The 24000-nt window shown below is 39.6% G+C and overlaps 1 protein-coding gene, 1 non-coding gene and 1 pseudogene across 2 annotated transcripts; all 3 read left to right on the top strand.

Moving 5' to 3' along the window:
* The window catches only part of LOC148718020 (uncharacterized), a 30124-nt pseudogene extending 8483 nt beyond the window's left edge, over positions 1–21641 (top strand).
* On the top strand, positions 2490–16093 carry LOC148718021 (uncharacterized). Its single transcript, XM_088743842.1, has 6 exons — positions 2490–2983; positions 4738–4813; positions 5228–5320; positions 6210–6281; positions 10209–13094; positions 13486–16093. Exons 5-6 carry the CDS (start codon positions 10223–10225, stop codon positions 14433–14435), a joined length of 3822 nt encoding a protein of 1273 aa, XP_088599968.1. The 5' UTR covers positions 2490–2983; positions 4738–4813; positions 5228–5320; positions 6210–6281; positions 10209–10222; the 3' UTR covers positions 14436–16093.
* A 752-nt stretch (positions 21642–22393) lies between the features above and the next one.
* Positions 22394–22475, top strand: Trnal-uag (transfer RNA leucine (anticodon UAG)). Its single transcript has one exon. It is a non-coding gene; the product is annotated as a tRNA-Leu (tRNA).
* The last annotated feature ends 1525 nt before the right edge of the window (positions 22476–24000 follow it).

Raw genomic sequence — 24000 nt, 5'->3', positions numbered from 1 at the left:
GTGTTTTTCTCTCTGTGCCTTGTGATGACGAACGATCTTAGAGAGGATACCATAGCCTGACTAAATGCACTGGGAATGTTTGAGATGCTGTAATAATGCACAAACAAGTGCTTGAACAAATTGAAGAAAAGATCAACTGCATACGGGTCTGGTTTTTAGTTTAATCTTTTTTTTTTTTTACCTGTATCGCCACAACAATAGCAACAGGAAAAAAAGGAGTACGGGGGGGAGGTCAAGAAGAAAACACTAATGGGAGGTTAGGAGCTAAAAGGTACGTAATGCCCTTGCACTGCTTCCTTTATTTATCTGTTTCCTTGGGAAGAATCCGTATTTTAACTTTAAGACTGAGCATTGCACAAAATTATCAAATGTTATTATATGGCTGTCTCACAAGGACTGGGAACTACCGAATTGACGAATTTGATTAGCTGGAATCAATGTTGAAAGCTAGATTTTCCCATCTAGACCGGCATCTAGACCGGTTTAGAAAAAAAAGGTACAAAGAATATAAAAAATTGGCATATAAGACACAGCCATATATAAAACATCTTATTAACCGAAGTAGGTCGGTCTGTATGGGAGAATCTTGACCTCGGTCGCTGGTACAGACCTCACTGCGTTCGGTCTGTACTGGCGAACTCGGACAAGATTCCCCCATACAGACCTCCTGCTCGGTTAATAACAACTAAATATTGCGTGAAACGTGACAGTTAGTAAACCTGGAAGACAGAAAAGTAGCTGTCACCTATTTTAATACCTGCTTCCTTCCTTACTCAATACCTGTTCGAGTTGTATTTTCTTTGTTATTCTGTGAAAGTTGAGTAATCAGAAAGCAAGGAAGAATACAATTTTCCACGCATGCGCATGGAATCAGAGTAAGTAGCTTTCCTCTACTTACTTGGATGGAATTTATTGATTTTTGTTAAAGTCTGAGAAGATTATCATAAAAGTTAAAGTTCTCCTACGCTTCCTTTTTTGACAGGAATATAATGAATTCCTCATTTACTGCAACTTAATCGTATCTGCTCTGATCAAAAGTAATTATGTGGGTTTGGTGTTTCAACTGCGACAAACAAAAATTTATTCTCCGAAGTTTGCATTTGCTCAGCGAGAATAGGCTTCCGGCCGAGATAAACGATAGGACTGAGGACTAGAACGACTGCGAAACTGAGAAATATAGGCAGAGGATCATATTCGATTGGCTATTTGCTGTGAGTAACCGGTGAGGTTTGGTCGAAAGAAAGCAAACAGTCTGGTAGAGATAGCTTTCTTTATGGCAAGGCACCGATGTCTTAAGGTCGTGGTAAGTACTGTAAAGATGAATTTTTTTAGTGTGATATAAAAAGGAGTAACACCTCGATCATGGTTTGTTCAATGCAGTAACTTGGTGGAAGACATTTGTGATGTCGCACTACGATAGAAACTGAAAAATACAGTCTACAAAGAGGAAGAAAATCACAAACGAGGTCGGTCGAAAAGTTTCAACTTTCATTTAGAACATAAAGTATATTGTATCCGTTAATTAAATTGCGTAGTACCGGTGAGGGTAAAGTTGACTTGTTTAGAGTTACTCTCAGCTACTAAAGTCAACTGCCAAACGTGGTGCTGGTGAGCCAAGCTTATGCAGATCTTTCGAGAGAGAAACTTAAGGAGGAAATAATGAAATTCATAATTTTTTTTCTTTTTCTGAAAGGAAGATATCGAGGGCTATTCAGCCATTTTCCCTGAACGATTAAATGTTCCAAATAAAGTGAACGCATTTCAGTTTTTGTACTTCAAACGCTTATGACGGATGAGCATGCAAAAATGGAACACTTTACTCTGTTTAACAGGAGACGTCAGGCCGCAGTGTGGGTAGCATTTTTCAAATGGGAGGGTTATAAGGGGGTTTTAGAGCTAAGCGTAATATTTGAATAGGAACTGATCAATTATCAAATGAGGTCGAGAAAAAGTTCAAGAAGTGATGTTTCTTTACTTAAGAAAATTCATTATGTACAAGAGGTGAACGAATGACACTCACTTCGCAAAATTTTAAAACGAAGAGGAATTTATTTCCCTAATCTTACCATAGATAGCGAGGGTTTAACTCTTCAGTTTTCACGCGACTTCGTAAAATTCAAAATGAAAATCGATAATCACGGAGGAATGAGTAAAGTTAAAACTCTGGGAGGAAGATATAGAGAGTTGCTCAGCATTTTAGTCAGAATAATTAGGTGTTCGATGTTCAGTGAGTGTATTTCGGGTTTGTACGTCAAACTTTTATAATAAAGCTAGATGGATTTGAGCATGTAAAAACAAGATATTCTACTCTGTTTTATAGAAAACATCAGGCTTCAGTGTTCATCGCTTTAAACGGTTGGATTTTCTTTACCAAAACGATCTTAGTCCAACTGAAGTTTCTTTCTTGAGACGGTAAGCTATCTGTGCGTGGCAATCAACTTTGAATGTCTTCGTGAACTTTTCGTTTTCTACCCGGGCTGTGATTTGTATAATCGATGACAAGAATACTAATGAAAATAAGTGAATCTATTTCGGTTTTTGGGTGTCAGACGTTTTATTTGAAATTTGAGCTTCCAAGATGAAAACATTTTTCTATTTTTAACTGGAAACGTCAGGCTTCAGTGTTCATCTCCTTGGAACGGTTGGATTTTCATTTCAAGGTCGATCACAGTACAACTGGAGCTTCTTTTTTGGAACGGTAAGCTATCTGTGCGTGATGATCGACACATTGTCTTCGTGAAAATTTTATTTCATAGTTAGTGTGATTGGATGATTAAGACAAATATATTAACAAAAAAATAAGCGAATGTATTTCGGTTTGGCACGTCAAACGTTAGAACAAATGACGGATTTGAGCTTCCAAAATGAACATTTTACTCTGTTTTACAGGAAACGTCAAGCCGTCAGTGATCATCTGTTTGGAACGGTTGGACTTTCAAGACAAGATCGACCACGGTACAACTGAAGCTTCTCTCTTTAAACGGTAAGCTATCTGTGCGTAATTTGCTGTATATACTGTATAATTTACTGTATAATTGTCTTCGTGAACTTTTCATTTTCTAGCTGGTGTGATTTGTATGACCGAAGACAAAAAAAACTAACAGATGTAATCGAGATAAAAAACGGAGGAAGTCGATCGGTAATTTACTCGAAAATTATCTCATTATCACCGGTCATTACCCTTGAAGGCGTTAACTCTAGATGACTTAAACATGATACCAAGCAGATAACATTCGCTGTATCCAAAGTAATAAACCAACCTCGTTCCCAGGTCTCTCATCTTCCCGCCCCCTGGAGCGAGCGAGGAGAAACCCTGGTTTAGGCTGGTCACGTGTTTAGACAGCAAAAAATTCCTTAGGGACGAGTCGTTTGTTTGCTCGATTTTTGCTTCATATCCTTTGTCATCTTCAAATCGACGCTATCGTTGTGCAGGTCTCCACGTTTTATAACAGCCTTCAAGTCGCTATATCTCGGAGTTGGTATTGTAACGTTAATTTAAAACCCAAACAAGTCCAGTGTTTAGAAGCGATATATTCGGGCAGAGATGTGGTGGCCGTTTTTAAGACCGACGGGATACGGCAAATCTTTGATTTTTCACTCTTCTTCGAGAAGTTAAACAGTCAACGACCTGTACCTTCCTTGTCATTTCGTCCAGTTGTTTATGTCGTTTCGCCTTTGAATACCTTTATTAAAGATCAAATAAGAACGAGCACCGTTACGATAAAACTCTGACTTTCACTGATCACCGTTTTGAAAGAAATAAAAAGTTTTTCAAGCGTCTTTTCAAGGCCTGCATAATAGATGTGGAAAAAATTTTTCTTATCTCAACGGCGGCCATAAATGTCCTCGGCGGCGGCGAGTGATGCGCGATTTCCTTTCGCATAGATGTTCTTCGAGCAAGATACGTCTTCAACTGATTTACAAAGCCTGTAACAATTGATATTTACCGTAGTGGAAGACTTACGGATCTTTTTGGGCGTCTGCTGAATATTCTCAATTGACATTCGGTTCGAAGCGTTTCGTGTGTAGTTTGTTTTGATTGCCAATAAGCTACGCTCGCCAGTGGACTAAGTGGAGAGAAAATCCCACTTATCTGCCCCTCCCTCAAACCGCTAATTTGAAATCTCCTAAAATCTGGGAGACACGTGACAAGCCTAAACCAGGGTCTCTCCTCGCTCGCTCCAGGGGGCGGGAAGACGAGAAACCCTGGGAACGAGGTTGAGTAATAAACAAGAATTGATACTTCCGTCTTTTGGGAGGGGAGAGAGGGGGAAATGATCCTAAACCTACTTTACGTTGTAGGACTCGTGGGCCTGTAAAAAACTTTCCTCAAAACTAACAACAGTCATTTCCCCAGGTCAAACGTTTGTATTTCCTTTTTGCTTTGAAACTCGCAATTCGAGAGCGTTAATAGCGAGGAATCATCCGATTAATGATTAAATTCTATATGGCTGAGTTCGTTCTTTCATTCGAAACTTATGAAACAATTGCAATTAAAAAAAAAACATTTAAACACGACTAGCTTTTCGTATTCATGTCAAAATTTTCTGATTTTTCGGAAATAGCAAAATTTTCACTTTCTAAGGGTACACGACTAATTGAGAATGCTGGTTGACTGTTATGAAAGTACATTACATCTTCACTAAGTGGTATGGTATGGTTTGTTATCCATGTAATACAATGAATACCTCATAGCTTATGCACTATTTATCTTTCTTATTTAACATGAAAAACAAGGAGAAGATAAACTGAATGATTCATAATACGCTGGGTCTGGTTGGTCAATTCAGTTTCCAAGCGGATGCCTTATCAGGTTATATTTTATGTCCTAAAAGCGATAGAACACATTTTTCCGGGCTCTTTAACGTGATAACTCCGCACGGGATGTTGGGAGATCACTGAAATATATTGATTAGGAACTGACTGATTGTCAAGTAAGATTCATTATAATTTATGCGAGATTTGCAGATGACAGCGAGGGTTGAACTCCACAGCTTTCATGCGAAATCATAAAATTCAAAATGAAAATCCAATATCACGGAAGTTTGAATAAGATCCTATCTCTGGAAGAAAGATATGGAGAACTATACAGCAGTTTACTGAGAATAATCAAGTGTTCCAACAAAAGTAAATGAATTTCGGTATTGTAGGTCACAACGTGTATATATTAAATCAGCAATGACGGATTTGAGCATGCAAAATTGAGAAATTTTACTCTGTTTTACAGGGAACGTCAGGCTTTAGAGTTCATCAATTTAGAACGGCTGGATCTTCATCACAAGATCGATCACAGAACAACTGAAGCTTTTATCTTTAAATGGTAAGCTATCTATGCGTGATAATCAGCTCGTTTCCTTCTTGAACTTTTCGTTTTCTTAAAGATGTGATTTGCATGATCAAAGACAAAAATACTAACTTATATAACAGATCAGAAAAAACGGACGGAGCCCATTGGTAATTTGCTCTAAAATAACCACGTCACTGGTCTTTACACCTGAAGGCGTTAACTCCAGACGACTAATATGTGGCACCAAGCAGCCTCCCCCATAACCAATACATAACGAGGAAAATTTTTGCGGGAATATGACGTCTCCTGAGCTGTCGGATCAATCTTAGACGTTTTAGTATTTAGCAGTGTTGAGATTTTTTCGACTCGAGCCGTGTTTTGACAATCCCGTTGAGCTAATCAAAATACAAACAAATGGTAAAAAACTCAGCAATATTGCACACCAAAACGTCTGATAAGAACCTAATGTCCAAATATGGCGCGCTATTTGTATGCGATTCGCACGTTATTTGTACATTCCTTAACGTAGTTAAATAATAATGAACTGCTTGTACATGGTTGATAGGAGAAAATTTTTGCGGAGGAATATGGCGAAAGTTGCTGTACTTTGCTCCTCGGTAGGGAACCAAATTCACGTCCTCAAACGGTGATCACCTGTAAATCTCTGCCCGAAACCTGGGGGTAGTTGTCACTCACCAGTGGGAAACCTAAGACGTAAAAAATGACATGGGATGCTTGTCAATCATCTCAATGCTTCACAGTAACTGAAATCACTGGCTACATGCATTTAATGAGTTTGATTTATTTTTTAAAATGGTGTGACAAAACAACCACCAATATTGTGGACATATCACAACTTTTGTTCCATTTGTAGAGATCATTATTTGTTCATTACCAATCGCTTTTATTCCCTTTTTTCCAGATAAAAGCATCATCCAAGTACTAACTTTGTTTTCATCAACGTGAACGCTGGATGTTTCTGACTTTTTAAATTGTAAGTTATTTGTTTAGGATTACTTGTGGGTCTTTTGTTTTTAAGTGGCAATCCTAGCTGAACTACATTAAAAAAGTCTACAAATTCACTGGTTTGTATACGCAACACGTCAGCGTTGCAGAGTACAATATTGAGTAGTCTTCGACAACGGCTATTTTAGCGCTGACCTGTTGTGTCTACAAGCCAGTGAAATACAACAAACAGCTATTAGAGCTCATCACAAACAGTCCTTCCAGCCACTTTTTGCGGTTCTTCTCTTAACTCCATCTGATTTATTTGTCGAAATACCATCTTATTTACAAATACATTTACATGTACTGCGAACAAGGACAGTTGTCTTTAATCTAGTCTGAGCGATCACAACATTTGAGCGCGCATGTAATATGGCTACCATTTATTACCAGCTCACACAAAATTACCGCCTTCCCTGATCTCTTCGAAAAATTCCCAAAACTCTAGGTTCGAACTGTTTTTTTTTTACGATAAATGGTGAAATAAACTATTCTTTGACGGTTGAACCCATTGAGACCCTCACGAAATTGTTCTCCCACCCATTCTTCACAACTGAATTTTTCCAGTTCTTTTGGACTTTTCCCGAGAGTTCGACCAGTTGCACTGTTTTCGTCCTTGAAGTTTATTTCCAAATTCGCCACCCCGCTCAAACGAATATAAAACATTTATCATTCAATAAGCAACCACAATTGGGGCGTGTTAACACGAGCCATATGCGACCCTCTTCATTATACCTTCATCATCAAAATGGATCGGAATGACACAACAAACAGAATGAAAACTCAGAAATGTAAAAGATGTAGCAAGAAAAACTACCAAACAAAACAATCTAAACTATGTTCGTATAACAATGATTCCGTAAACGAGCTAAAACTTTCAAATAGCAGCATGCAAAAACTACTTCTAAAAGAAACTGATAACCCCAAGTCGTAAGACGCGAATGAATCTAAGTGACAACAACTCTAATACGTATAACCTACTGCTAATGAAGCATTTGTAACAACATACCATGTAACACCCCAAAGAGAGGGCTACATAACCCATGATAAATACATTTGGCAGAAAACAAACAGCGGAGCGTTGCTTTCGCTCCATAACCATAACCATTACGTGACATAAAATTCAAGGTAAATTGCGCGGGAAAATACGGTTTACGATACATCCAAAGTACAAACGACTGCAATATTTTACCTTCTTTTAAGGCCATTCTCGCTTACAATGAGGTTTCTAGGATAGGTTTCCAAGTCTTTAGGTTTTTTCAGCACTCTTATTTTTAACGTTTCATTAATCTCCTTGAGCGTTTTCTTCGTCCGTATTCCTTCGCCTTGGCTTGGTATTTTTTCAGTATTTATTTCCTGGAATTTTGGTTTCTGACATTCCTTACTTAGCATAGAGGGGGGCTAATATCGGGGGGAAGGGAGCTTATAACCGGATGAATTTTTTTGTTTGCAAGTAGATGGGCCTATAACCTTATATGGGCCTATAACCTTATATGGGCCTATAACCAGGAGTGCTTATAGGCGGGCGAAATTTTACGATATTCTTTTCCATGCATCTCTTAGCCGATAATGTGTTCCTCATTTGAAGGAACTCGTCTGAGCTCAAAGAATCTTCTATGGAACTTATTTCTTTCTTTTATGCAAGGGTTCTCCGCATTTTTTTGTACCTCTTAAACCGTCCTTCTCTATCTGAAAGACAACGATAAAATCTTAACTAAAGTAATCTAATCAAGTTTGTAAACAAACATCAAGTCATTTGAAAAATCTGATAACCAGAAAGCGGAAACTAAACAAGAGAAGTTGATATACGTCAAGTGTACCGACTAATAGAGGGGTAAACCACTTTTTAGGGAGAGTAAAGTTCGCTGCCTTTTATCTGAGATATTACGGGAAATGGAATACGTGCACAAAAACGATACCAATTGACATTACGTCGCCACATAAAAGACGAGGTCAAATTGCCTATGTTGTTGTCTAATTTGACCATCTTCACTGAAATTAGCCAATCAGCAATTAGTTGGTGAGAAATTGAAGAAGTAATCATATCTTCAGTATATTATTCCCTATTGCCGATCTTCAATTTTATAAGCTATGAAGTTCTGGATATTGAAATACTGCAAACTCAGGGCCTTTTCCCTTACTTGGGGGTGGGCTTTTTCCCGTCCCACCTCCAACTAAGGGAAAAGGCCCTGGAAACGAGGTTGGAAATACTGTTTAAGTTTAACTTAAACTTCTTACGCAAACGGGGAAAACATGAACGTAGGTCAAACTTCAGTGGCTTTAACACGATTCCAGAGATCATACCCAGATCCCTGAAATAGTTTCAAACCAATGGCCCCTCTTGCAGCCATCAGATGCAGTAGCTAGAGCTATTGAAAAGTGAAAAATCCGGCAAACGCTAAATTTGGTCTCAGTAGCACTTTAAGAGCCACTGACCATAAATATCGAGAATCCGCCGACAGTTGCAAGATTTCGTAATTCATTTCATTTTTTCTAAAGGACCCTTTTAGTGAATCTTTTTCGAAAATTGTATCAAAAAGTTCGATCGCGCTTTTTTTCCCCGAAAAATCGAAAAGTTCAAAATACGCCCGGATGGCCATTGTCCGCCACGTAAAGCAATGAAAAAAATTATGCAACTTTGGTAACTTCGTACGCTACAAAGCGATGCAATCCCGCTTATTAATTTTGTGTGCTAGCAGAGGGTCCTTTAATCTCTTAGAAAATATTAATTTCTTGTTATGTTGTCGCGTTAAGTCTGAATAGTGACTCGTCGGCGTTGAAATAGAGTACTTCACGTCTTTTTCGCAGAGGTAAAATAAAGGTCAACTTCAATGGCCTATAAATAGGTATGTCATATACATTTACTGATCATAATATACATCATGTCAAAGCTTTATCCTTGTATTTTCATTCCTCCAATTCTCTGTATTCGTCCGGCATTAGCGGCGCGTCCATGTTTAAAAGAGTTTGGGTTTTTCGTCTTAAAATGCAAGGCATATCGCTGAACAGCTGTCACGACCCATTTGAAAAGCCTTTCAACTGGTCCGTTACGATATATTTACAAATTAAAATATACATCATCTTTAAGCTTTATCCTTGAAGTTTAATTCCTCAAAGTATCTTTCTTGGCCCGTCATAGGCGGCGCGCCCAGCTTGAAAAGAGTTCGGGCTAAAATGACAAAAATGGTATTGCGATCCGTTGAACGGCTGTCACGGAAGGGGTCAAGGCCAATCTTTTAGCTTGGCCAGTAATGTAGCCAGGAATGAACCAAATACAAGACCTCTTGCTTTACGAGACTATTGAGACATCCTATTTTCTAAGAGATAAAAGGAACGTCTGCTAGCACACAAAGTTAAAAAGCAGGATTGCATCGCGTTGTAACCGTACGAAGTTGCCGAAGATGCGTAATTTTTCATTAGGGAGCTTTAGCAACGACGACGGTGACGGCGACGGCAACGAGAACGGCAGAAAACAATAGACTTAATGAGCAAAAACAATCGCCCTGCAGGTCCGTTTAACATTTTGGTACATTTCTTTGCCGCTCTCGGCAAGACAACATTGTGAAATAACCAAACTTTAGGTTTTCTCGAGAACGTGAGCGCATGACGGTTAATTTTTCTCTCTTTTTCCTTACTTTAGCGCCATTCGTAGTGATATAGTCCCTGAATAATTCGCCAGCATTTTCCAAGTAAAACACATCGGAATAACCTCGAAAGAGTTAAAAAAACCAAAAGTTAGAAATTGACCCGACGTTTTCTTTGCCGTCGCCGTCGTCGTTGCTAAAGCTCCCCATTGCTTTACGGGGGAAGGGAGGAAGAGAATGGCCATCTGGGCGTAGTTTGAACTTTTCGATTTTAAATTATTCGCCTCAGATGTGTAGTAGTTAACTCTCCGCATTTTTTTTCTCAATAACAGCGAAGAGACCTGTGATGGACAACACAGGAGAAGATTTTGTCACGTTAGCTATCAACATAGGTTTAGCTGTCGCCACTTTCCTTCTCAACACTGGTTTCGTTAGAAGAGCCATCCTAGTCTGCGGAGAATGTTCAGTTCTACTAAACAATGGAAATTTAAGCAAGAAAAATCCAGTTTTCAAATTACTTCATCAAAGCATTTTAAAGTTAAAGAGAAAGGTGGTGTCCAAAGTATTACTCTTGTCTCAGGACTCTGATGACAACTTCCATAAAGGTTGCCTGAATTTAGTTCTTGGTAGAATACTTCGAGCTCAAAACAATCTTAAGGAGGCAATAAAATTTTATGAGACGGCAAAAAACATCATGAAAGCATCTGGCCATGTAACAGAAGAAGCAGAATGCTACAACGTACTGGGAACATTATTCGAGTCGCTTAGTCAACGTGACAAGGCCCGAGAGTACCTGGAGAAAGCACTCGCTATCAACAAAGAGGTTGGCGACAGAGATGGAGAAGCAGCAAACTACGCAAACTTAGGAACAGTGTTCCGATCGCTTGGTCAATACGACAAGGCCCGAGAGTATCTGGAGGAAGCACTCGCTATTAAAAAAGCTGTTGGCGACAGAGATGGAGAAGCAAGAATCTACGGAAACTTAGGAACATTGTTCCGATCGCTTGGTAAATACGACAAGGCCCGAGAGTATCTGGAGAAAGCACTCGCTATCAACAAAGCTGTTGGCGACAGAGATGGAGAAGCAGCAACCTACGGAACCTTAGGAACGTTGTTCATATCGCTTGGTCAATACGACAAGGCCCGAGAGTATCTGGACAAAGCACTCGCTATCAGAAATGCTGTTGGCGACAGAGTTGGAGAAGCAACAATCTACGGAAACTTAGGAACATTGTTCACATCGCTTGGTAAATACGACAAGGCCCGAGAGTATCTGGAGAAAGGACTCGCTATCGACAAAGAGGTTGGCAATAGAAATGGAGAAGCAGCAAGCTACGGAAACCTAGGAACGTTGTTCCGATCGTTTGGTCAATACGACAATGCGCGAGAGTACCTGGAGAAAGCACTCGCTATTACAAAAGCTGTTGGCGACAGAGATGGAGAAGCAACAATCTACGCAAACTTAGGAACAGTGTTCCGATCGCTTGGTAAATACGACAAGGCCCGACAGTATCTGGAGACAGCACTCGCTATTAAAAAAGCTGTTGGCGGCAGAGATGGAGAAGCAGCAATCTACGCAAACTTAGGAACGTTGTTCATATCGCTTGGTCAATACGACAAGGCCCGAGAGTATCTGGAGAAAGCACTCGCTATCAAAAAAGGTGTTGGCGACAGAGTTGGAGAAGCAACAATCTACGCAAACTTAGGAACGTTGTTCACATTGCTTGGTCAATACGACAAGGCCCGAGAGTATCTGGAGAAAGCACTCGCTATTAAAAAAGCTGTTGGCGACAGAGATGGAGAAGCAACAATCTACGCAACCTTAGGAACGTCGTTCACATCGCTTGGTCAATACGACAAGGCCCGAGAGTATCTGAAGAAAGCACTCGCTATTAAAAAAGCTGTTGGCAACAGAGATGGAGAAGCAACAATCTACGGATTCTTAGGAACATTGTTCACATCGCTTGGTCAATACGACAAGGCCCGAGAGTATCTGGAGGAAGCACTCGCTATCAAAAAAGCTGTTGGCGACAGAGATGGAGAAGCAACAATCTACAGAGACTTAGGAACGTTGTTCACATTCCTTGGTCAATACGACAAGGCCCGAGAGTATCTGGAGAAAGCACTCGCTATCAACAAAGCTGTTGGCGGCAGAGATGGAGAAGCAAATATCTACGCAAACTTAGGAACGTTGTTCACATGGCTTGGTCAATACGACAAGGCCCGAGAGTATCTGGAGAAAGCACTCGCTATCAAAAAAGCTGTTGGCGGCAGATATGGAGAAGCAACAGTCTACGGAACCTTATCGCAACTTTATATCTCTGTCGGTAAATTTGGGGAGGCTGACAAATGTCTTGAAAGAGCAATGGCAATTAGAATGAAACTCGGTGACCGAATAGGAGACGCGAGAGATTTAACATATCTTGGAATAATCACTCATCGGCGTGGTTTGTATGAGAAGTCTATGGAATATCACGAAAGAGCACTTGCAATTTCGATAGAGGCTGGCAGCAGACTAGGAGAGGTAGTCAGTTACGCAAACTTGGGATCATGTTTCCGCTCTATTGGTAAATATGACATGGCCCAAAAATACTTCAGGAAGGCTCTCCGACTCAGTATAGATATTAAGGACATTTTGAACGAGTTCAAATGCCTTTGTGACCTAACGGTGTTGAAAGTATCAGAAGTTGATTTTAAAGCCGCGTTTTCGTACCTATTTCAAAGCATTGAAAAGTTCGACACTTTACGAGGTTCCCTTAAAGAAAACGATCAGCTTAAAACGTCACTTTTAGAGAAGTACGGTACCTTTCCCTACAAGATGCTCAGTCAGTTGCTTTCTTCCAATGCGAAGCCCGAAGACGCTCTTTATGTCGAGGAACTAAGACGGGCAAGAGGCTTGGCCGACTTGATGGCGACTCAATACTCTTTAAAAGAGCAGATTACAGGCAGTCCAGAAACGTGGTGTGGCATTCAGAATGTTATTCCAAGAGAAGGAGACTGTGCATGCTTGTATATTTCGATTGATGAAGAATCTGTTCGGTTTTGGGTTCTCAAAGCAACGAGAGCCATTCTTTTTTTAAAAAGAGAAGTGAATCTTCGCCCAAGCGAGGTGACTGGACTAGTCCCTTCCTTAGATGAGTTTTTCTCAGGAAGTTTCCTTGGCATTTTACCCGAAGAGAAATGCGAAGATCGATCGTTTGACGATACCGAGTACACACTGCGTACACACTGCTTAGGTACACACTGCGTAATAATGATTTTGGTATACCTAGATTTAATACTGTCACTTTTGGAAAACATTCGCTTAAATATATGGGACCCAAAATATGGGCAATTGTACCAAGAAATGTAAGAGAACTGACATCCATATCATCTTTTAAATGTAACATACGTAGAATAGACCTTGTTTCTAAATTGACTGATAGTAAATGTGAAAACTGCCTTTTATGTAAGACTTAGGTTAGATTTTAAATTGTACATATATATTGTTTTATTTTTAAATTTCTCAAATTTTTAGGTAGTATTTAGTGTCCCCAGTTAGTGGTTGTATAACTGCTATTTTAGATTTGACACATAAATAAAGGTTGTTGTTGTTGTTGTTGTTGTTGTCGCTTGTCCATGAAAATTGCGCCCTGATGCGTGACGACGATGCTGTTAAAGTTATTAAAGCGAATCTTCACTTATGCCACAAGATAATCATCGCTCCTGTGGCTGATTTACTGAAGGAGTCCGAGGTCATAATCGTCCCCGATTCCTGTATGTACCAAGTTCCATTTGCAGCCTTACGTGAAGAAGGAGGCAAGTATTTCTCGGAGACGGCTAGGATCCGTATCGTTCCCTCTTTAACGACTCTCAAGATTATTCAGGAGAGCCCTCCAGAGTATCACAGTCGGGCCGGGGCATTGATAGTAGGTGACCCTGAGGTTGGAGAGGTGATTTATAACGGAAGACGCAGGACAATAGAGCCATTGCCATGTGCAAGAAATGAGGCAGAGATGATTGGAAGACTTCTTGGCGTAACATCTCTGACTGCACACCATGCAACAAAGGAGGCTGTACTTCAAGCGATTAACTCAGTGAGTCTAATTCATCTTGCTGCACATGGAGATGCCGAAAGAGGAGAGATTCTTCTTTCTCCTAAGCGCTCAACACCCTTTATTCCACGAGAAGAAGCCTACCTTTTGACGATGGCGGACATCTCACAAACTAAGCTGCGAGCTAAACTGGTGGTACTTAGCTGTTGTCACAGTGCTCGTGGACAGATTAGAGCTGAGGGAGTTATTGGAATCGCTCGAGCGTTCATAGGATCCGGTGCTCGCTCAGTGTTGGCGGCACGATGGGCCTTGGGTGACAGAGCCACAGAGAAGTTCATGGGTTGTTTTTACGAACATTTGTTCCGCGGTGAAAGTGCCAGTGAATCTCTTTACGAGGCCAGGAAGTGGATGAGGAATAACGGCTTTGAAGACATTTCTAATTGGGCCTCGTTCATGCTAATTGGCGACAACGTGAGTTTTGATTTTGGAAAGTGGCCAAAGTCTACTACACCTAAAGAGCCATGAGTCAAGTAAACTCTGTGCATCAGAAGGTACTGGGACTGAGGAAAGCTTGTTTATTTCAATCGCCCTCCTTCCTCATAATTGAAAATGACTCCATTTGTGAAAGAGATCTTCGAGATAAACTGGTGGTACTCCTCCATTGTCGCGAGCATCTCGTTAAAGAGGTTGTAATATATAATATGGAACAGAACAGTTTATAGCGCAGAGTTCAAATTTGACAGAGAACAAACTTCAAGAACTTTATTTTTCGAAAAGCGAATTGTTAAGCAGTCAAAATAAGCAAAATTTCCTAAATTGTCTTTTCGACAGCTATTAGTCAATGAAGCCAAGAAAATTGAAAGTTAATTATTTCCTTAAGTGATGCCTATGATTGCCTAAGCACACATTGGGTACTTTTTTCGAAAGATATTTTTGTAACACCAAACATATTTGAAATTTTTTGTAAATTTTTGGACAAGGTATCATATGGCACCTCAAGTATGATAAAAAAGTTTTCCCCATTGGAGTATCATTATGTAAAGTTTTTATGGTTTTTCTTTTGGAAGGAAATACGTAATGATATTAAAGATTTTTTTTTTTTAAGTGCCTTCCGTACTCGATTTATTTACTACTATCTTTTTGATTTGACGGAATTAAATATTCGGGAAATAAATTTTTTTTCGAGCAATAAAGGTTTAAGTTACTAGTTAGAGAAGCAGCTTAAAATTCAATCATATCAAACTCATGGGGTACAAATAGTCTCTTACTGAACTTCGTGACCACGCCCACTTCATCGGCCCACTCAAATCGAGTGCGATTTTTGGATGTTATATCATCTTGATAAAAAGGCTGATAGTTTCGAAAGAAACTGTTTGGGGCTGCGTCGGTGGGAGTAACGAAATAATTTGGATATATCAACAAAGTTGAAATGGTAAATTGGCCACCGTAATGATTACAAAAGCTGACGTTTCGAGCGTTAGCTCTTCGTCGGAGCCGACGAGCCCTTCATCTTGCCGACTCTCTGTATAAAAAGTTAACAATGTACCACCGAAATATTGAACTATAATATCATGGCTTTCCATTTTATGTATTTTCGTACTACAAAGTAAAGTTTTTCCCTCGTCATTTTCACCTTTTCCCGAGCGGGTCAGTCAAAATTAAGAAGGCGTTCGTGGTCAAAACAAGACCGAGGAAGGAGTCTTTGGCGATTTCTCTTTTACGCAAGCGCAAATTGAAAATGTACCGCCAAAATCAAAGAGAGGAACAAATTTCCTTTGTTTTGATATGTAAATTGTCGAACAAGGAGCAGATTGAACTTCGTCAAATGGCTAGTCAAAACAGCCACACCTTCCTCCTTTTGCTCGTTTCCTGTTTTATAAGCGTGAAAGCAGTGGGAGAAGAATCGGGCAGCTCGGAAAGCGCTTCGGGTATTAATTTACCATCGTTTACTTACGAGATAAACAAGTAAGATTTGTAAGATTTGTTATTTTCCGAAAGAGTCGGAATAAATACATTTTTTTCAGGTTACCTTTCAGGTTTCCTTCTGATCTCCATCTGTAGGTCGAAGCAAGCATTTAGCCCTTGGCCTCGATTGAAATGCGTCTTGTATTTCGTTTTGATTATTGATGTAATTTACTGTTTCTTATATATTCTGACTTTTATAATCTGTAGTAACCTCTTGAAGTAGTGCTAATAAAGAGTTTCAGTTCAGTTTTTAGCTTCCTCTACTTTCTCAGTTGCTCACTGAAACTTTAACAACCTCTCAAACAATCTAGCGTTCGTGTCGTTGGCGTAGCAGTTGACGTCTATGTTAAGCGTAGATTCTATAATTTCAACGAAATTGTGAGAAGTTTTCCCAAAAATATATACTCTATCTTTACCAGGACACAACGATGAACATGTGAAACATTTTGAGCTCTCATTGACAAATTTCTTCAGTGTTTCTCCCGACATGATAGCTAGATCATCTGCCACATCCACATTTTCGCGTGAAACCTTACGTCATTCAGATTTTCTGGATTGTGATTGGTCGTAAAGACAGCAGAGTGACAATAACTCTCGAAAAACAAACAACAACTATGAGTTTAAATTTACAAGACATGTTTCGACATTCTCATGTCATCTTCAGTTGCAAATGAGCATTTAACTGTTGTACATTTGAATTTATATTAAGGTACGTTACAAACTACGTGTCAGGGCTTACGTTACATTTGAATGTTAAAAACGCGAAAAATGTAAATAGCGCGCGCTTGACTAGATCAAAAAAGAATTAAATAAATATATAATAAAAATAAATTAAAAGACCAAGGAACAACATAATTAAAAGGAAAGAGACAATTCTAGATGTTTTAATTGCTGATTAAGGATAGGTTTTTCCCACTTAATATGCAATGCCTCTTTGATCTTAATTTGGTATTTTGAAGCGGCAGAATCTAAGATCGTGAAACATTCAGTATCACAAGAGTCAAGACAAGCCCTTGATGATTGCAGGTGCTTGTAAATATGCGAAGTTTTGTCCGACAAGAGGTGCTCACGAACTCGTGTACAAATGTGGCGAGTCGTCTCACCAATATAACTGACATTACAGCCAGCACATGAAAATTTATATATGACACGCGAACGTAGACCTAGCGGTACTGAATCTTTCACACTGAACATGTTTCTGAGTTTAAACGTACTGAAGACTGACTTAACATCTAAATCAGCTCTACAATAACGTTTGAGTAGTTGTCTTAACTTAGTCTGAGCGATGTTCGAAAACCGACCAACATAGGGAAGTTTATAATAGTGCGCAGAAGGTTTACCGGAGTTAGAAGAGGCGTTCTGCCCAGTAGGAGAAGGATTATTTTTCTTCGCTAGACACCTGTTAATGATCTTGTCTATGACCCAAGACGGAAAACAATTTTTCCGTAGCAAGAAAATAAGTTTCTTGACATCCAGATGAAAACCAACCCAGGAATTATTGATCTTATATGCTCTGTCAATCAACGTTCTGACTAAACCTAATTTGTAAATCAAAGGGGCGAAGCTGAAGTAATTAGTAAGAAGACCAGTAAACGTCTTCTTGCGATATACACTGGTGACGATGGATGTATGATTGTTGTCTAACAATATATCTAGAAACGATAATTTCTTATCGATTTCCTTTTCCATTGTGAAACGAATACTAGGATGCCTGGCGTTGATATAATCAAAGAACATGAGCGCGTCCTCCTCGCTATTGAACAAACAAAAGGTGTCATCAACATAACGTCTGTAGAACAGAACTTCAGAGAATGAATAGTTATCTAGCCAGTTTTTTTCATGATGTCCCATAAAGAGGTTTGCAAGTACTGGAGCAAGTGGGGACCCCATGGCAACCCGTCTATTTGATCATAAAACACACCCTTAAACAAGAAACCAGTCTCAGCTGTTGCGAAGGTAAAAAGCGCTTTTAGGTCAGCGGCGTTTATCTTAAGACCAGGGTTACCTTGATAAATGTATCTGATCGCCAGATCAATGCGTTCATCAAGAGGTATACTAGTGAACAAACTCTCAACATCGAAAGATACCATGAACTTCCCTGAGGTTGATAACTGGTTGATTTCATGTACTAAAGAAAACGTGTCGCGGACGTTGTATTCACACGGGACATGTGGCTCTAGAAGATTACAAAGGAGCTTAGATAAATTGTAATTTTAGGTACCTATTGAAGATACTATTGAAGACACGTTTTCTTGGGGGAGCGTTGCGTGACATCCAAAACTGAGCGGCTGCGAGGGAGACTACTGCATTGTTAGAGAACTGGTAATCTGAGCAGTCTTTGTAATCCTAAGCGGAGTTTCATTTGGATTTAACACTAACATCGGTTGAACTGTGGCTAACGTGCAATCTTTAAATTGTAATTGTAGGTACCTATTGAAGATACTATTGAAGACACGTTTTCTTGGGGGAGCGTTGCGTGACATCCAAAACTGAACGGCTGCGAGGGAGACTACTGCATTGTTAGAGAACTGGTAATCTGAGCAGTCTTTGTAATCCTAAGCGGAGTTTCATTTGGATTTAACACTAACACGGTTGAACTGTGGCTAACGTGCAATCTTCGAATTGAGAGGACAGAAAAATCAGTGGATTAAGCAGCTTTCCGGGGTGAAACAGCGAAGGGTTCTAGACGGGATAAGGTGTTACGAAGTTTCTCATCAGCTGTTTGTAATTTGAGGATGGGAATCCTATTAATAGGCTCACAAAAAGGGAAAGAAGGAGAATTCCAGGAACTCTTCAAGATTTGTAAGTAGTTTGGAAATTTTTATTGAGAGCACTGCTTCGTAATCTTTAGGGAGGACTTGTTATTTCCATCCGGTTTGTATTGAAATGGTTTTAACTTTGCGTAGGTAACATTTTTCCATACCATTATGTCATGACAGGAAACTGTTGCGAGTGAAACAATTGTGAACAATTTCCTCTTCATGGTGTTTTGTTTTAGCTTTGCTTTTCTGAGTTCAATGATAGCGTTTCTGTCTTGTTCATTCATAGTGCTTTGTTGGAAGCCCAAGATATCTTTGGTCTTGACTTTGAGTCTGATGAATTTGATAAGTATGGTAGAGACGACTTCTATTCAGTAGAGGTTAAGAGGAAGATTATGAAGATGACACGGAGGTTGGTGCACCAAGGAGACCTAAAGAGAAATCAACAAAGAAGTCTATTTATGAGGTGAGTGGCTCAGTTGTTCTGTTAGATTGTGTTTGGGAACACTGCAGTATATGGTTTGGACTCAAGAGTAACAGTTGATTGTATTCATGTTAATAGGGGTCTTAAAGTGCCTATGAAACCTTTTTTTTTGCATTAAATTATAAAAATAGAAGCCTGTAGAGGGTGTCTGGTAAGATTTGTGAGTGATTCTGATGCGTCTGTGTTATTTTAGGAGGCGATAAAAGTCCGAATTTGTATGGAACTTAGGCTTCTCGTATCTCTATGGTCGCGTGAAAGAGTACTGGTACTCAAATACTCGTGACGTCACGGTAGTAACTCACTTTGCCTCTCTGATAAACTTGGCCTGTGAAATCTATTGTTTACAATCTTTAAAAATCATTAAAAATCATTAAAAATTCCGAAAAATTACTAATTATGGAGCATGGAGCACTCGTTTGTACAATAAGAACCCATGGTTACTACCGTGACGTCACGGCGCTTAGTCCCTCTTTGCTCGGCCAGACATTTTAACTGCGGATTATAGAGCTTGATAAAAAATTTAGAAAAGGGAAAAATACCACAAATATTGCGAAAACATGTTTAAGAGTCATTACATTTTGATGTAGAATAGAAAAAAAAATTAGTGTTATGGGCACTTTAATATAAGTTTTGTTTTGTAGTAGCTTGAGTATGTTTACGAGTTGTGCTGCATTTTGACAAGCCTGTAGGGTGAGTAAAAATACAAGTAACAAGTAACAGTATTCTGCGATATGACGTCAAAATGGTCTAATAAGTTATTAATTATCCAAAACGCCAAATTTTTATTTCAATGCGGGCGAAGTTTTTGGATATTTATTGGGTGTTATGAAAACTAAGACCCTCGAAAACTAAGATACCAGACCTAAGACCTGTCTTAGTTTTCGAGATTACGAAAACTAAGACCCCCTAAAATCGAGTCCATCGAAATATAACGTCAAATTGTAACCAAAACAGGTCGAATCTTTCAAGTTATCTCCTGTCCGATCCTTTCCACTGAGTTTTAGGTCAAATTTAACAGTAAATTTGGAGGTCTTAGTTTTCGTAATTTCAAAAACTAAGACCCCTCAGTTTTCGTAATTACAAATACCAAGACCCCCACCAAACCATTCTGCAAAATTTCTACAAAGTTGAAATAGGACTCTTTAAAGACTATAGTTCATAAACAATCAACCAGAAACTACCACTAGATTTTAGGTAAATAACAAAAAAGAAGGATATATTTATATAAGTTTTTTTGACATGTGTTGTCTTTTTATTACATGACACTGTACTTAGCTGAACGTTTTTTTTTAAAGACCATACATACTAAATTCCCAAAGCAATGTGGAAGAGGAGATCAAGAAGAAGGGGAAATATTATACCAGGAGAACTTTTATAATTCTGTTTTTATTGCCTTATAGATTCACTTCGGGTAAGTACAGTATTTCATGTAAAACATGTTCACTCTATCTTTTAGGACCCTCTTGATGGTGATACTCCAAAAATTCTTCAGTAAGATAAATATTATAAAGGCCAAATGATGACATGAATTTTGTGTGTTGAATTACGCAACAACAATGCAGCTTTATCAGCTACAGGAGTATTCCTGGCACTGGTTACATAAAAGGTTCAGATAAATACTGGGAAATTAACCTACTCCATTCAGAATCAGTTTTGCCAGCAGAGTGCAGAGAAGGGAAGGGCCCTCTGTCCCACCCATCCTAATTGTTTGAGCTGTACTGCTAGATTCATCCCCCAAGCCAAGCTATTACAGCTTGGGCATTCCGTTACATGGACAGAATTAAAGAGGCTGTAAAAGTAGGTATTTGGAAAAGTCTATGTCCTAGTTGGTTTATGGTTCAAGGTACTGATCATGGTGAGCCATTGAAACACCAGGATGCTAGTCTTGTCCTGTTTGAGCATGCTCCTTCAATACTTTGGATGCCGCTTTTAAGATGAAGTTTACCAGTGGAAAGGAGTACAATGTCCGTTTACACGAACAGAATGTTTTCAGCTCATGTTACTCTCAGGAAGACATTTATAGCATCGCACAACCACAATCATGCGCTATCCTGGATATTGTACTTGCAAAAGGGGGACCAGAGGCCATTGCAGAAAGCTATTATAGCTGCATGAGAGCACAGAAAAAGTCTGGAGGCCAATCAAATGAGACACTTTCCAGAAGAACGAAACTGAACTGGTGTTTACCCTAGTTAAAGAAGTGTGATGATATCATTCATGAAAGCGTCAGCCTGTATTTGAGAGGAGATGATGTGATCCGCTCCCACGGACGAAATGCTTTCTTTTCAGGATATGAGAAGCATTATTCAGTCTCGCGGGAAAGTCGTGGATCGAATAGATTCGTATTCAGGTCGCTGTCCTTTTCTGGCAGATAAGTAAGACAACATGTGTGTATTCTGTGCCAACGCTGATCGTCATATGTTTGACATGACGATTCCTAAAATTTAAGAACATAGATTGACAAATTATATAAAAAGGCAAGCAATTGGTTGCTTTGCTTCAGGAATTTGGACATTTATTGGTCTACGCTATATACCTAATTACCAACTTCTGTCTACTAAGTCATGTGAAGTGGATCTATAGTTCCTGTAGCTCATTTACCTGTGAAAGGCTAAAAGCCGAAACGCAAAGATTAAAAGACTGTATATTTCTTGACAAGTTAGCAAATGCAAAATTGTTCAAGCGAAGCACGATAGTATATGTATTTAATGCATATTGTGCGAAAATTAAGGTGCACACCTTGAATATTACCTGTTTCTATGAACAATATTGTTTCTAAAATTATAAGGCGCCGAAGTGATAACTGATAACAACGGAAATTCATAGTTCCTTGTCAACGATAAGCGTAAACGTTCCTGAATCAATATTAGCCGGCTCCGATTGTCAACGATAAGCGAAAACGTTCTTGAATCAATATTAGCCGGCTCTTATGTCCTCGATTTCTAGCGATGGCTATATAAAATAAAGCACCATCACTGAACACATAAAGATGAAAAGAAAATGTTTTTGCTCCTGATAGCGAGCATGGACATCCCTTCAACAAACTAGTCTCCAGGATTTCTCTTACCCGCCTCTCTTAGCGGCAGCGCGGCGGCAAAAGATCTGGGCCCGGGGGCAATTATTGGCGTATGCTACCAACGGCGTAGAATTGTAGCCTATTCGGCGTACATTTTCAAAGCCCTCGGCGTAACTTCGGCGTGGGGTCTATGCGGAATGCACCCTGGTGAGTACCCCACCAAACTGTCTGACTAATGGTATTTAACAATAGCGTAAGAGGTAGCGTGGCCGAGTGGTCTAAGGCGCTGGTTTTAGGCACCAGTCATTTCAATGGCGTGGGTTCGAATCCCACCGCTGCCAGTTCAACTTCTTTTTAAATTCACACATGGACAAGGCTGGGCGCCTTTTCAAAACTGCTAAACCGAAAAGGACTCAGCTGAACTTTCTTGATGAAATCACACTTACTTTGAAGCAAGTTCTGTCCACTTCTACAGCCATGTGCATTCCGTCATGTCCTTGAAGCAACTCAATATAACAAACAAAAAATATGAAAAATGTTGGATCAGAATTAACGCTTGCAGTGATTGGTTCACGAGTTAGGTAGCTCGTTTATTATGAAATGAAAGAGTGCTAAAACCACGCCTACATTGTTAAAATTTTTTTTCAGAACAACAAACTTGCTGCTACCACTTTAAACACGAAGGCGCGCTATAAAAGGAGCCTTAGGTCCCACTGGACCATTTGTGGATCAACCTTCGTGTGATGTAGAACTCTTAGAGTCAAGTCAGCTTGAGCTACAGCTACTCCAAAGCAGTGAACAGCGGGCGCATTCCTCAAAATTGTTTTTTATGTCTTCATCACAATACAAGAATTTTTGAGATTTGTATTTCCTTTCTCCAATGGAAACTGCCTTTATTTGTGGCGGTAAATTTGAGATCGAAGTAGGTGGTTCGCACGTTACCTCATGCCACCATGCTGGTGGAAGTAAACAATAGATATCTCATTAGCTCCTTTTGTTCGTCTAGCAGCATTTAAATTTGACCCGCATACGTCAACGGTGAGTGACAAATGAGCCTAGATCTTCCCAGGGAAGACCTCCTTATATACCGCGCCTTCGTGTTTAATATCTGACCTCGTTTAATCGACACTTTTTTATTCCGGGCCCCCTTGGATATAAGCTCCCCATAGATTATAAGCCCCGCTACGGACGTAATCCCCCACGGGCATAAGCCCCCACGGGCATAAGCCTCCACTGACATAAGCCCCCACGGATATAAACCCCCAGGAATATAAGCCCCCACGGATATAAGCCCTCACGAATATAAGCCCCCACAGATATAAGTCCCCCTTGGATATAAGCCCCCACGTTTACATGTCCATTTAAAACACTCTTTAGAAGTGGCCAAAAAATATGTGGAAAGGTATTCCTCATCTAATACAGCAGCACTGTACCCGGAGGAAAGGGTGATTAAAATAAACCTAGTTACACTACTAATCACACAGAAAATTCAATGAAAGCGGTGACATTTTACAGAGAGTTGTAAACAAAATTACATCAAACAAGAAAAAAGAAAGTGGTAAAACCTAAGACTGACCGACCTAGAATGACTTAATTTCCCGCGAAACGCTTAAATAATCCGAAACTACCGCGATGCCACTCGAACCTCTTCAACGTGCCGTCAGAATATTAATTTCTGACTAGTTCGTTCCCATGTCACTCAAACGTCAGAGATTACATTTTCAGGTTCAACATCAGTGTCTAAGAAACTGCGCACCTACCCCTCCCTAACCCATCGACAACCCTATCTTGTTATCAGTTGACCGTTGTTTTATCAGGGGAGGGGTAGGAACGCATTTGCTCAGAAATGGACCTTGATTGATAATT

Source organism: Stylophora pistillata, chromosome 13 (genome assembly GCF_964205215.1).
Source record: "Stylophora pistillata chromosome 13, jaStyPist1.2, whole genome shotgun sequence".
NCBI classification, from domain to species: Eukaryota; Metazoa; Cnidaria; class Anthozoa; order Scleractinia; family Pocilloporidae; genus Stylophora; species Stylophora pistillata.
Note: the sequence above shows the minus strand (reverse complement) of the source record. Positions and strands in the feature narration are given on the sequence as shown.